This window comes from Anolis carolinensis, chromosome 3, assembly GCF_035594765.1.
Source record: "Anolis carolinensis isolate JA03-04 chromosome 3, rAnoCar3.1.pri, whole genome shotgun sequence".
NCBI lineage: Eukaryota > Metazoa > Chordata > Lepidosauria > Squamata > Dactyloidae > Anolis > Anolis carolinensis.
This window is the reverse complement of record NC_085843.1, coordinates 19470068-19485014: the sequence shown is the minus strand read 5'-3', so window position 1 is coordinate 19485014 and position 14947 is coordinate 19470068. Positions and strand designations below refer to the sequence as shown.

The window sequence follows — 14947 nt, the reverse complement described above, 5'->3', positions numbered from 1 at the left end:
TGCCTATGCTATTTTTTTAACTTGAGAGAATACTTCTCTGGTCGCTTGGTCGTTTAAATTCTTTCTTGGTCGCTTGGTGGTTTAAATTCGCCATTACATTTTTTTTGATGTTGCTAATAAATGGCTTCCATATATTTTCAAGTAGATCTTTTGTTTCTCCTTTTGCTATTTTATCGTATCAGAAGCGAATTGTATCATGAATTTAAAAACACAAAGTTAAAAACGTGGCATTGTACTAAATGTCCTGTGACCAGAAGCTGGCCACTTGGAGTGCCTCTGGTGTCACTGTAAGAAGGTCCTCCATTGTGCATGTGGCAGGGCTCAGGCTGCATTGTAGTCAGTGGTCTGTGGTTTGCAGCATGTCTCATTAAGAGCCACAACCACTTTTTTAATGTGGTGAGATGTATTCCACACTGGGCACGCCCATTCAGCAGCAGAGTAGCAAAGCGCAAGGGCAGAGGTCTTAATTGTGTCTGGTTGTGATCCCCAGGTTGTGCCGGTCAGCTTTTATATGATATTTTTTCTAGCACACACTATTTGCCTGATAGTCATACAGTGCTTCTTGTAAATCGGAGCATGGTCCAGGGTAACTCTCAGGTATTTTGCTAATCTTAATTATAGGTTAACTTTTCTGATAGGGCTATAACCCCTATCCTAGTTCACCAATTCTTTATTGATAAGGAGAGGCAGAACTTGAGAACCACAGTGGTCTAGGACAGTCTTATCTGAATATTTTCTTCCAGATGTATTCAACTACAATTCACTGAGTCCACTAATTTCTTTAAGTTGTGCATCAAGTCTACTCAAAATAGTGAACAGCAGTGTTCAGTTTGCATTAGTTCTATCTTTTAGTATGTGAAACTTGTACTGATGTGATTGATAATAAGTGAAATTTCATTTCCTAAAGGGATTTTTACTTTAAAAATGCATAAGAAGAAATTTTGATGGGAATAGCTGAACAAATGACATCCGTCTTTCTCTGAGTTTCAATGGCTCTTTGGAGGATAATGCTAGCAAGCTCTTCTATATGATTGTAAGAGCGCCTTCAGCACACGCTGCTCTAAGCTTCAATTTGATTTAATTGCACTCTAATCCTTTGCTCTCGCCTACTTTTCCCATCACTAATCCGTGCATTCCCTCGCTATGCTTCGCTAAGCTACAAGACCTACAGCTGCCTTTGCTCATGGCGGTAATTTTTATTTCCTTTATAAAAATCCTACTGTAATTTTTTTCTTGTCATTTCACGTATTTGGTGTAATTCTCTATTCCTTATTTGGCTGGAAGGGCCATTTGCTTTTCAAAGTAAATCCCACTGCATTTAGCAGGACTTTAAAAATTATTCCATGGAAAGATTTGGAGCCAAGGAGGATGATTTTGTGAACACTGTGTTGCCAACTGTTTATTTGGAAGGAAGAAGGTTAATAAAACACTTCAAGCCACAAGAGAAAAAATGTATCTGCCCTTCGGGGTGATTTTTCCACTGTTAAGTGTATGTGTTGGCAACCTAACTCCTCCATTTATCACTTTGGCTACTGGCTGCGGGCCTGTTTGGGATGATCCAGAGGGGAAAACACTTTTTAAAATTCACTGTGCAATTTATGTTTTTTAAAAGAGGCCTTGCATTTCTATCTGGAACACAGGTCACGGCTTTCTTGCGGTCGTTTGGTTCAGAAGAGCAAATTCTATCCTGCCATTTTGGTGTTATTGCAGGCCAAATAAAAAGACACCAAAACACAAATCCCTTCCCAAGAAGCAGGAAAATGGAGGGTTCTGGCAACTCCTCACATATTTCATTAAGTTAGAGAAAGGCATGGGTTGCGGTGGGGGAAGAACTTTCTAACAGAGCTGTTCAGCAGTGGAACTCTCTCCCCCTAATTGTGGTGGAGGCTCCTTCTTTGGAGACTTTTAAACAGAGGCTGGATGACCATCTGTCGGGGATGCTTTGAATGCAATTTTCCTGCTTCTTGGCAAGGGGTTGGACTGGATGGCCCACGAGGTCGCTTCCAACGCTATGATTCTATAAGCAGTTCTCTTTCCAACAACTCGGCAAGGAGAAATAATGTTAAGGAAAAGCTCAAACAGTTCTGGAGAAAGTTCTGTTAAGACTACAATTTTGCAGAAACGTTGGATATCCAAATTGTAGGTGTTTCCAGTGTTTTTTCATCCATTGAGCAGCATTAATTTTGCTCTGAACCTTGGGGTTGTAATAGCTGCAAAACAGGCAGAAATTCAATAGGGGAAATTGCTTTTCTAGACACCCCTTCTCCTTCATTGCAAAGGAAGTGAATAAAATCAGCAATGTTATCAGTGGCAAAAGAGGATATAAGATATCTAATAATTACGTCCTTCTCCTGATTTTTAAGGCATTTTAATGCTACCTTAAAGGTCTCCTAAGTGTTCTTTTTGGATGATACAATCCAATATCAGAAAAGTTCCTTATTGGAGCGACAGTTTCTAGAATCCTCTAACCTCTGTGACCATAGACCATACTGGTTGGGAAGGTTGTTCTCCAAAAATGTAATTTTTCAAAGCTGTGGATGAAGGAGTGTAAAATGGGTGCAGATATTGTTGGAGTTTATTTATTTACTTACTTACAGTATTTATATTCCACCCTTCTCACCCTGAAGGGGACTCAGGGTGAATCACAGAACACATATATGGCAAGCATTCAATGCCAATTATAACAATGGCAAGACAGACACCATTGTCCCATCTTTCAGCATCTTTGGAAGCTGTGCTGGGTTCTGGCCACCACGGGGTGCTGTCGCTCCATCTTCCTGTTGAAGAGCTTTCTTTGTCCGTAGGCTTCTTCCTTTTTCTGATCGAAATACCTCCACATTTTAATGTAGTTCCTATTTATCTACTCACATTTGTTTTTGAACTGCTAGGTAGGCAGAAGTTGGGCTAAAGGTCAGGAGCTCACCCTGATCCAGCTTTGAACCCTCAACTTTCTGGTTGGCAGGATTTATTGCAGCTTGGTGATTAACCTACTGTGCTAAAGTCCGGCTTCCCATCAAGCCGAACCAGTGGTCAGAGATGATAGGAAGTGTAATTCAACAGTAACTACAGCTCTTTCTTTTGCTTTACAACAGGGTTGGGAATGGTGTGGCTGTCCATATGTTGCTGAACTGCAACCACCAGCCATCCTAGCAAGCATAGAAAATAGTGATATAGTTTTAAGAATGTTAGTACAATAACAACTGGAGAAACATATATTTTGTCAACTTTAGTAGTATGGATAGCTTGCCCTTATTAAAAGGATGACCATCCATTTATTCCTTGAGTCCAACTTTATGTGAGGCTGATGGTAGCTCTCAATGACATTTTAGTGACAAATGTCAGTATCCATTGAGAACCAGCATGGTCTAGTGCAGGCATGGGCAAACCTTGGACCTCCAGGTGTTGTGGACGTCAACTCCTAACAATTCCTACTGGCTGTTAGAAATTGTAAGAGTTGACATCGAAAACACCTGGAGGTCCAAAGTTTTCCCATGCATGGTATAGTGACTTGAGTGTTGGACTACAGTTCTGGAGACCAGAGTTCAAATTTGAGCTTGGTGCTGGAAACCCACCAGGTGACCTTAAGTAAGTTGCATTCCCAGAGGAAGGCAAAGGCAAACCTCTCCTGAACAACTCTTGCAAATAAAATCTCATGATAGGGTCACTTTAGGATACAACCCACCTATCTCTGAAATAAAATATCATTCTGCACTGAGTGACTTGTATTGAAGTTTTACCACTGTGACAAATAGTATTACCTGGCGGGGGAGTGAGCAATAAATGCCCTCCCATTATTTTCAAAGAAAGAATTAGTGCCATGGGCTGCAATATAATATATAATCTTACCTCAAAGAACACTGTGAACTAACACGGGTCAATTCCCTATATGCCATTTTCTTAAGATCTTCAGAGGGAGAGCTGGAAATATAACACAAGTGAGCTTTGACAAAACCCAGCAGTTGTCGACAATAGGGTAGCCAGTCTGATTCCTGCATTCATCCTATTTTTCTCATAACTAAAGATTGGAGGGAAGGCCACAGATGAATGCCGGGCAGCTGACATCTGGCATATCTCTGCAACTGAGGTAATGCCTTCGTTGAGCGGAGAATGGAGTTGCTCTTTCTCAAGATTACTCCGTGCATATGGTTCGCATTAGACAGCCGCCAAGAGAGGTTGACTTGGTGCCTAAAACAACTTACTGCAGAATCATTTTTCTTTAATATATAGTTGTTGTTGTTTTTAAAAAAACTAATTTTTCAGGCTTCAGTCTCAAGGTTATGGTGAGGAAGAAAGTGTGGGAAAGTCTTGATATGAAGCAGGCCATGTGTCCAACTTTATGGATGACATCTCTGCATTTAAAGGCATCCTCTCTTTGGAAGGAGGGGGAAGAGAAGAAAGAAAGGAAAATAAGACTAACTGGATTTTCTTTTAAGCTTCTGTAGATATAAACCCACTTTTTTAGCTGCCGTACTAGGTGGTAGTAATGCCTCAGGCATAAAGCATATTTATACATTTGTGGAAGTGGGATAGAATGTCATAGGATCCAGAAAGATGCAAACCATGACTCGTGGCTTCAGGTTTCAAAAGGCTCTAAAGTGATCCAGGTCCTTCAGATTTTTACAGCAATCAGTTAGTGTTGATGTGTGAAAGCAATAAATCTGTTTCCAAAAACTCAGTTTTCCAGGATGGAAGATTTTGAGATTTTTAAAAAATATATGTGCAGGGTCTAGGACTCTCGTATTCATAAATGTAATGTGTCCTGAAGCCACTGATTTTATTCATTACTAGCTTGGGTACCCAGCATTGCCCAGGTTATTTGAAAAAGTCATTTTTAATTGTACAAAATGCAGAAGGTTGTGGCTGAACTACAATTCACATCATGCCCCTAGCACTCCATCAGTACTTAGTTTGTCATGTTGGGCAGGTTTGCTCTCAAGGTGCATCATCTGTGGAGTCCGTGTGGTCTCTGGCTGCAGGGTGAACTACAGCTCCCACCATGGCCAGTCAGTTCCCCTCAAACCCCTCCAGTATGTTCAGTTGGTCATGATGGTTCAGTGTGCCAAGTTTGGCCCTATTGTCGGTGGTGGTCATGGTGTCTCCAGATGTAGGTGAACTACAACTCCCAGAAATGAAGGTCCGTTTCCCTCAAACCCCTCCAGTATGTTTAGTTAGTCATGGGGGTTCTGTGTGCCAAGTGTGGTCCAAGTCCATTGTTGGTTGGGATCACAGTGATGTATCTTGATGCTGTAGGTCCCTCAAAATCCCTCCAGGATGTTCAGCTAATCAATTCCTCTGTTTGCTGTGCGTCATAAGAAAAGGTAGGAAAGGGTTAAGGGAGAGGCAGTGGCCGGGTCATGCAATTTCCACACCAATGGAGAGAGAAAGGAATACTGGGATGTGGCACTAGCTGTAACCTGCAATATCATTGGAGGGTGTGCTTTTGGTGGCTCCTCAGCACTGTGGATTATAGCGGTTTGTGGAGGCAGGAGCTCACAACCTGAGGTAGAATACTACATGTAAGGATCCTCCACGGACATAAATAAGACAGCAGAGCATCAAGATATACTACCTAAAACAAACAGAGGGAACTCCAGGATTACCTGAAGAAGATCGCCGAAACTTGATGCATACCCGGGAGACCAGTCATATCAACCAGATTTGATTGACCACATTATCTCCAGGATCCGTATACTGTATAGACCAGGGGTCCCCAAACTAAGGCCCGGGGGCCGGATGCGGCCCTCCGAGGTCATTTACCTGGCCCCCACCCTCAGTTTTATAATATAATATATTGTATATACATATAATGTTAATAATAATATTATAATGTAATACAATATAACACTAAAAATAATACCATATAATAATATTAATTACATATTCTATATTACATATAATATTACTAATAATATTACAGTATAGTGGTATAGTTCAATATAGTAATATATAATGTTAATATTGTGCTATGCTAATAATATAATATATTGTATGTACATATAATTTGTAAGCCTCTCTGAGTCCCCTTTGGGGTGAGAAGGGTGTGATACAAATGTAGTAAATAAATGCAGTAAATAATAATAAATAAATTTTAGACTTAGGCTCACCCAAAGTCTGAAATGACTTGAAGACACACAACAACAACAACAACCCTAATTAACTTGACTATCTCATTGGCCAGAAGCAGGACCACACTTCCCATTGAAATCCTGATAAATGTATGTTGGTTAAAATTGTTTTTATTTTTAAATATTGTATTGTTCTTTCATTGTTGTTGTTGTTTTTGCACTACAAATAAGACATATGCAGTGTGCATCGGAATTTGTTTGTATTTTTTTCAAATGATAATCTGGCCCCTCTACAGTCTGAAGGATTGTGGACCGGCCCTCGGCTTAAAAAGTTTGAGGACCCCTGGTATAGACTCTGGAATCCACCAATATATTCCTTTAACCAGGGAGTTATCCTTCTTTGTTACTATTGACATGGAACTTTGATTTACTTTGAATGACTGATTTTGAAGAAGAGTGTTACAAACCTTAAGAATATTATCAAGACTTTAATAAGACTACTTTATGTACCAATAATTATATTTGTTAAAATTGGACATTGGATTATACCCGGTTTGTTATATTGATATTGATACTATACATAAGTCTACCATTATTCATTATGTAAACTACAGGAACGGAGTTACGGTCAATCATCAGGTTTATTTAAACCCGATTCAGATTTGAGACAATTTTGAATTATATGTATTTATCTGTACAGTTGGAATATATAAACTGATACTACAATAATAATATATAAGTGACTATATCACTATAGAAGTATAGAACTATAACATAACTTACTTCATATTATATTATATACCATACTTTTCCTTTTTACCTTTTTGCTGTATATAATAGACATCTGTGTATATAGCTATGCATCTTGCCTTGTCAATTTGTTTCTTCACCTCTTTCGGTGAGTACTGTAGTTTGAGAAATGGCCCATTGTAAATCCAAGAACTGTGAATCTCTTGACTTGTGGGTCTGAACATATTGAGGACTTGACTGTAAACAACAGATTTGGTAGTGTGTTCTGGGTGGAAACTGGAGGCATATATGTGTAGGAAGCCCAATAGAAAGATCAAAAGAAAGGAGAAGCAAGACTTTGAAATGGTCCATCAACAATTTACACCCGAACAGCAAGCTGAGGAAGTGGCACCTGAATAACAGTCTTCCTTTCTACAAGAGATGTATTAGTGTACATCCATTTAATTTCTAAGCACTATGTCCGGGGATCCTATGCAAATCCAACATACAGCTCAGTATGTCTGTTTTTATTTGCTTGCTTGCTTGTTGCTGAGGTTGGTACAGACTGAGCATCTGTTACCTAGAATTCCAAAATCTGAAAGACTCCAAAATCCAAAACGGTCCACAAGGGTGGGTGAGATAGTGACACATTTGCTGTTTGATGGTTCGAGGCATGCAAACTTTGTTTCATGAACAAGATTATTAAAAATGCTGTACAAAACTGCTTTCAGGTTATGTGAGTAAGGTGAATATGAAACATCGTTGAATGCTGTGTTCAGACTTAGTTCCCAACTTCAAGGTATCTCATTTCATACATATATGCAATACACAGAAATTCCAGAATAAAAAATGCAGAACACTTCTGGTCCCAAACATTTAACTTGTATATTCTCCTTCCTTTAGCAACAACCAAAGCCACAGGACTCAGCGTTTCATTGGTAGGCAACAGCCAGGGTCTATGTTCCCATAGCTAGACATAGAATGATTACATCCGCTGCTGAGAATCTAGCCAATGATGTAATCAAGGAGAGGATTAGACAAAGAAAAACACAAGCAGATTCCTTTTGACTCACATTATTTATCTTGCAATAAAAATCCCATTGCACAGAAAGGAAGAACTGATTTCCTCTCGCATTGCTGCTATGTCTGCTTCTCACCCAGTCTAGATTAAACAAGAAGATTGATTGTACCAATCAATGGTCTGAGTTCAAGGATGAGGTGCAGATGGTTCTATAACAGGTGTTTCTGAGCAAGTAGCTCAAGCTTTTAAACTTACTGTCCTTCCAAGACTCTTTAAGGTGCAACTACACTGTAGAATTAATGCTTTAATTGCCATGGCTCATTTCTATGGAATCAAGAAACTTATAGCTTTATAAGGTCTTTGGTTTGAATCCTGGGAGCGGGGTGAGCTCCTGCTATTACCCCAGCTTCTGCCAACCTAGCAGTTCGAAAACATGCACATGTGAGTAGATCAATAGGTACTGCTCTGGCGGGAAGGTAACAGTGCTCCATGGAGTCATGCCGGCCACATGACCTTGGAAACATCTACGGACAATGCCGGCTCATCGGCTTAGAAATGGAGATGAGCACTAACACCCAGAGTCGGACACAACTAGATTTAAAGTCAGAGGAAAACCTTTACCTTTACCTAGATACATCATATTAGGCAATTTTATCCTTCATGTGTGCCTGTCTATAGAGGAAAAAATAGATAGAAAAATCAATAGCAAAACGGAATTAATATGTTTTGGATTTAACGCTAACTGATGCTGGATGATTACATTTGCCTCAGGCACCAGTCTCAAAAACCCACTAAGACAATAAAAGTTTTTGCCCAAACACATTTCAAGGAGCCCCCATGATGCAGTAGGTTAAACCACTGAGTTGCTGAACTTGCTGACCAAAAGGTCAGCGGTTCGAATCCAGGGAGCAGGGTGAGCTCCCGCTGTTAGCTCCGGCTTCTGCCAACCTAGCAGTTCGAAAACATGCAAATGTGAGTAAATCAATAGGTACTGCTCTGACAGGAAGATAACAGCACTCCATGCAATCATGCCGGCCACATGACCTTGGAGGCATCTATGGACAACGCCTGCTCTTTGGCTCAGAAATGGAGATGAGCACCAACCCCCAGAGTCGGTCACGATTGGATTTAACATCAGGGGAAAACCTCTACCTTTGACCAAACACATTTCATATAGAAAAGTCAACAGCTGGAGGAAGCAATGGGAGGGAACATTGAACACATTTATTATATACAATATTAAGGCACAAATTTAAGCAGCAGAAAATGGGGAAATCTTTGGCTGGCCAAGGTTATCAGTATTTGCTGTGAAGGGTGTTACACTCTTTATTTCCCCAAATATCTACTAATACACTCCAACTGTACAACTTTCTGCACCAGCCATTCTGTACAACAGGCGGCCAACAGTAGGATAGGGGAACAATATCTTACAAATGGTTTACCTGGAACCCAACAGCACAACACAAGTGTCACATAACACAACACCACAGCATACACGTCAAAGGTGCTGGGCAGACCAGAAAACATTTTTGCTGCAGTTAAGCCACTACTTTTATTAATAGCAGTATTTTACATAAACTGTGCTCTAACTTGGAACGATCTAAAGCTATGGAGACAGGCAATTGTTGTTTCCCAGTGAGTCAGAAACTGGCACTTGTCCATTGAGTACAATTATGCCTGTCTTTTCCGGAAACATGTCAAGGACCAGCACCTGTTCATGGGAGTTGCACAGATTAACACCAAACTTGTGTAAACCTTTGCACACAAGACAAACATAGATTTTCTATCTTGATCCTTTTGGCTATGCACCCGTAAGCTGCTTGCAGTTTGTGTGCATGGAAGATGTGTAGCAAGTCTCCTTCTGTAGTCGTATGAAGTCCTTGGTGCAAATTTACATTTGGGGTGCTATAAGTGGCTGGGGCAGAATCCAATGCCATGGCTATTTATGTTTACAAATCTTCTCTCCATATATATAAAATCAATGTATGTACGTTTGTCCCACAAAGGCTATTGCTAGGTAGAAGTGGCCCTCTAAGACCTGGCTATTTAAGTAAGCCTTTGGGAATTAATATGACCCATGAGTATGACAGAATCTGTGTAAGAACAGTGAAAGCAATTGGTTCAATGCTTATAAAGCTCAGCTGGTGCCAGACCTTTGATATGATTTATTCATCTGAAAGATTATTTATAATTGATATGTATATGTTTTTATAGGTTTATAATACTGTGTTTTATGGTTATTGTTATTGTCTGAATCTGGCATTGAATTATTGCCATAGTTTGTATAAGTAAGTAAATAAAGAATAATAAATATGTCACTGGGTTGGCTGTTGCTAGGTGAAGTGGCCATCTGAGATATCACTACATTGGTTTCTAGGTGAAGTGGCCCCTGTGATGTCAATGGGATAGAAAGGTGACATGTGTAGGTAGGTAGGTGGATGGATGGATGGATGGATGGATGGATGGATGGATGGATGGATGGAAGGAAGGAAGGAAGGAAGGAAGGAAGGAAGGAAGGAAGGAAGGAAGGAAGGAAGGAAGGAAAAAAGGGAAAGGGGATAAGTTGTAGGAGGGAAAGAAAGCAAGGGGAGAAGAAAGGAAAGAATCACACAAAGCTTGCCCATTGTTGTCAGAGTGTTCCCATGAAGATATTGTAAGGTCCTCTCAGAACTGGAGAAGGCAGAAAGTAGCCAAGCAGTGGTCCCAATGACACCTCCAACTAAATCTCAAAAATATGAAAAAAATAGGATTGAGTATGGGGTCAATGGTGCTTCAGGTAATTATTTTTAGTGCAAAAGGGATATTATTGTGCTCTCATTCCCTTGCCCAAGACAATATAGGTACTATTATTGTTTGTGATGGGTTCCTTTGAAACTCCACTGAAGGGAGATCAAATGTACAGACCATATATGAATGATACACACCAACCCTGGTGGATGCATCCTTATGGTCAGCATCCAATGTGACCTCTAGCTTCATGACACAGTATCTTGCAACCAGGCTGCAAACACATATCCTCAAACCCAGAAGTGGGTTGCTGTGAACGTTCCGGGCTGTATGGCCATGTTCCAGAAGCATTCTCTCCTGACGTTTCACCTGCATCTATGGCAGGCATCCTCAGAGGTTGTGAGATCTGTTGGAAACGAGGCAAGTGGGGTTTATACAGGGTGTTTGAAAAAGAACTCCCTATTCATTTAATTTAAATGGTGAATTGGGAGTTCTTTTTCAAGCACCCTGTATATCTGTGGAATGTCCAGGGTGGGAGAAAAAACTCTTGCCTGTTTGAAGCAAGTGTGAATGTTGCAATTGCCCACCTTGATTAGCATTGAATGGCCTCCCAAGAAAGGATTCCTCCAGGCAGGAAGCAGCCAGGCTTTGAAGCTGCAAGGCCATACAGCCCGGAAAACTCACAGCAACCCAGTGATTCCAGCCAGGAAAGCCTTTGACAACACATTGTCCAGAAGTGCTACACAACAAACACGCTGCTGAAAGTGACTAGCTTTGCAATGTGGATCATCAAACATTCCATGACTATGTGCAAAAAGCTAATGAGTTAGTTGAACTTTGCTCCCATGAAAAACCAATAGGTAACACCTGAAGAGACTCTCCAGTGATCCAGACATCTGGAGAAGCTCCACTTGTGACAAATACTCTTTTTCAGACAACTGTTCTCCACATGAAGAGAGTGACAACGTGGAGGGAAGGGTTGAGCTTGCTCTCTTTATTCACAGTATCTGTTGTCAATTATTTTTGAATGAAGAGCAGTTGTCTGAAAAGGAGAGTATCTGCTACAAGTGGAGGTTCTCCACATGGATCACCGTGGAGTCTCTACACATAGCAAAGGCTCCTCTTTTCAGACTATTGCTCTCCAAATAAAGAGCACAATAAGAGGAAAAGTCGACTAGCTTACTACTTCTCCTTATGCACATATTTTAATTCCTTATGTAAAGTCCCACTGATTTCATTGGGAAGGGAGCTAAGTTCAATTAACATAGTCTGGATCTAATCCATTGTGTGTCAGGCAAAGCATACAGAATCCAGATGGACGATGGAAGTGAAATTGACCGTCTCATGTTTGTGCATGTGGTTTTAAACTGTTTACATTTATATGCTAATGAAACAGGAAACTATAGATAATAGTGAGTACTATTCAAATGAACAACCTATGAAGGTTACCATAAAGACTTCCTAGAGAGAGCAAATTAAGTTGGATGCTGTAGATAATGGTCCCACAGATATGGAGGTTGTATTGTGTAAGTGATTCTACTTACAGTTCAATGAAGAGTACCATAAACTTTGGTGGTGTACAAAAATATCCTTACTAGCAAGAACAAGTCTATCAGTAATATACCAATACACATAACTAGCAGATGAATCCAAGGGTGGACTTTTTTTAATGGCAAAGCATCATTAAGCTGTCTAATCGTTTAATATAATCTCCACAATACTGAAAGCCAATGCTTAAAATACTTGCAATATACATAACTCCTGCAATTTGTATTTCGTGTTCTTTTCTCAAACTGGTAGAAAAAAAAGTGACCCTTAAGTGAATACTTTATAGAGAATATACAAGTAAAAATAAATGCACTTTAAAGTCAGTTCAAATGTATAAGTTATCTTAAGAAGAAAATAACGAACACCTTATCTGTATCCAAAATAACATGAGAAATGGAGCCTGTGAATCTCACCGATGACACAAATGACATGGAACATATGAAGCCTGGAGAAGATAATAATTTTTTTCATAAAAATGTGAGTACATGGAAGAGTTTGTCAGTGGCATGGACTCTACACATTTTTACCTCTGGCAAAGGATAGAGAAGGTTTTTATGTGGCTGCAAATAGACAAACTGTGTCTATTTAGCCAGAGATAAAAATAAAGGATGCATGCCCTGATTTTCCAGTTTTGGTCCTCTAGATGTTTTAAACTTTATCTCCCTGAAACTCCAGCCAGCAATTTCCAGAAGCCACAGAAGTTTAGGGATTTTGGGAGGTAAATTCCAAAACACCTGGAGGAACAAAGTTTAGTTGTATCTGAATTATAGGAAGCAATCTCTCTGCCAAACTATTAAAAATACTCTAAGAACTAGTGTATGTCTACAGCTTAATCTGATCTTGGAGGGGAAACAGCTCAGCTATTACATTTTTGACCTTTTAACATATGAATCAAGTACATGTGTCATAACTGCATATAAATAGCTGACATTAGGGCCCAAGGAAATGGCAATAAATGAGAATAAGATTGGGACTGGCAAAACCATATGAAAAGGGAAATCAAGCTCCGTTCTTAATATGCTAGTTTTCTGTGCCCATAGAGCAGGAACTTCCCAAACTTTGATCCTCCAGGTGTTTTGGACTCCCAGAATTCCTGACCGTTGGCTAAACTGAAGTCCATCATATCTGGAAGACCAAAGTTTGGGGATCAGCATGCAAGAGGGCATGGATTTTATGTTTGAATACAATTTTATAAAAGTCCCCTGCATATATAAAGCATGCGATAGAGTAGGGTTCTAGCCTAAGTTGGTCTTTTCCTCATTGTAAGTGTTTACATTTAGGGTAAAAAAAGTCAAGTCAGGCACAAAAGGAGGCTGGCAGAGTCAGTAGCATTGGTCACGTCACAGAGGTAGAAGCCACAGCACTGCCACGAAGCAGGCAAGTGAACAACAGGACAAGATGAAGACAAGATTGTAGGGGAGAAGATGGCCCTACAGAGACTTTTTAGACAAGCCTCCAGACAAACCATCTCCAGCTTATGAAAGCTCATGAGTTAGGCTTCAAAATGCCTCCAGACTCTGTTCAGCTGGTTGGTTTCTTGCTCCCCCCCAAAAGAGAATGGCTGCCCTTCTGGAAGAGTATCTCATCAACCACAGCTATAACTTCTTTAGGATCTGGACATTTTATTCCAAACCAGCTTCCTCTTACTTATTACCTTCTGAGTGGGTTGAACTACAACTTTCATCCTTCTCCTGCCAGAGTAGCCAATAGCAACACTGACTGGAAAAGACAGGATTTGTAGTTCAGTTCATCTGGAAGGCAACAAGCTGCACTTCACAAGGTCCATGCTGTTTCTGTGTTGCCAACAGCATTAAGGATACTGTTCTTGTCTAATAAATATGAAATACAGGCGCAGGGTGTCAGAAATCTACAGAAAGGGTATGTTAGATATCTCCCAAAGCTTTTTCTCCCCACAATGGCAGATATATGCATGCCTCCAGGACTGAGAAGCATCAGAGGATAGCAGAGCGACCCAAAAATAGGCAGGAAGAAGGCAGCAGGATCATATCTAAAACTATATCTGGAAGTCCTGCTCCCTTGTTCCAAATATATATGCAGTACAACATGTTTCACATGGAGAATGTAACAGCTCTTGTTAACCAACAAGTGATGCTACTATATGGATACTTGCAGAAGAGTATTTGGTGCGCTCATTGCACCTTTCCAAAATAGTGCCTTCACAACAAAAAATGCAGTTTCGTTCCTATGTTTTGTTGCCATCGCTTCGTCAAATCCACTACATCCCATCGATTAAAACTTGGTTGATTGTACATAGCAAACGTCCCAAACGTTCATTTCCGACATCTCATTTCCCTTCTCTTGGTCTCAAAAAGTCACATTCACCTAGGCTTTCCTTCCACACTTAAATTTCCTTGTTCCAGCTTCATGTTGTTCTCCAGAAAGTCCTACGTCCTACACAGCAACAAGAAAAACCAGCAACAGCACCCCGTCTTGAGGTTTGTGAGCACTTGCACAAAAAGCAGAAAAGGCTTCCACAGCTTCAAATGAGGACCTCCATCATGTCCGGATCTGGGAATTCAGGCTTGTGAAGGAGACTGCTTACCCTGCCTTTGTTCTCAGGTAGCTTCCCATGGCTAGGAGAATTCTCTGTGGAGAAAAAGGGAGAAAGCCAAGAATGAATCTTGCTTGGAGCAAACAGCTATACTATCCATTCTCTCAATTGTGATTTGTTTACAGTGGCATAATCGTGTTGGTGGCACCCAGTGTTGTAACTCATGATGGACCCCATATGGACCTCCTCCCATACCAGACCACACCACAATATTGTATCCTGCATCCTAAGATTGTGCACATTGTATACACACCTACACAATACCATGCTACTTCCCCGCTTGTA

At 40.4% G+C, this 14947-nt stretch overlaps 1 protein-coding gene across 4 annotated transcripts in view; it reads right to left on the bottom strand.

Moving 5' to 3' along the window:
* Positions 1-9017: 9017 nt before the first annotated feature.
* amotl1 (angiomotin like 1) overlaps positions 9018-14947 on the bottom strand; it is a 128723-nt gene continuing 122793 nt past the window's right edge. For all 4 annotated transcript variants that reach the window (XM_008108081.3, XM_062974557.1, XM_008108083.3 and 1 more), the window contains one exon: positions 9018-14697. In XM_008108081.3, the coding sequence (XP_008106288.1) occupies positions 14591-14697 (107 nt within the window). In that variant the 3' untranslated portion in view covers positions 9018-14590. The remainder of the gene's footprint in view (positions 14698-14947) is intronic.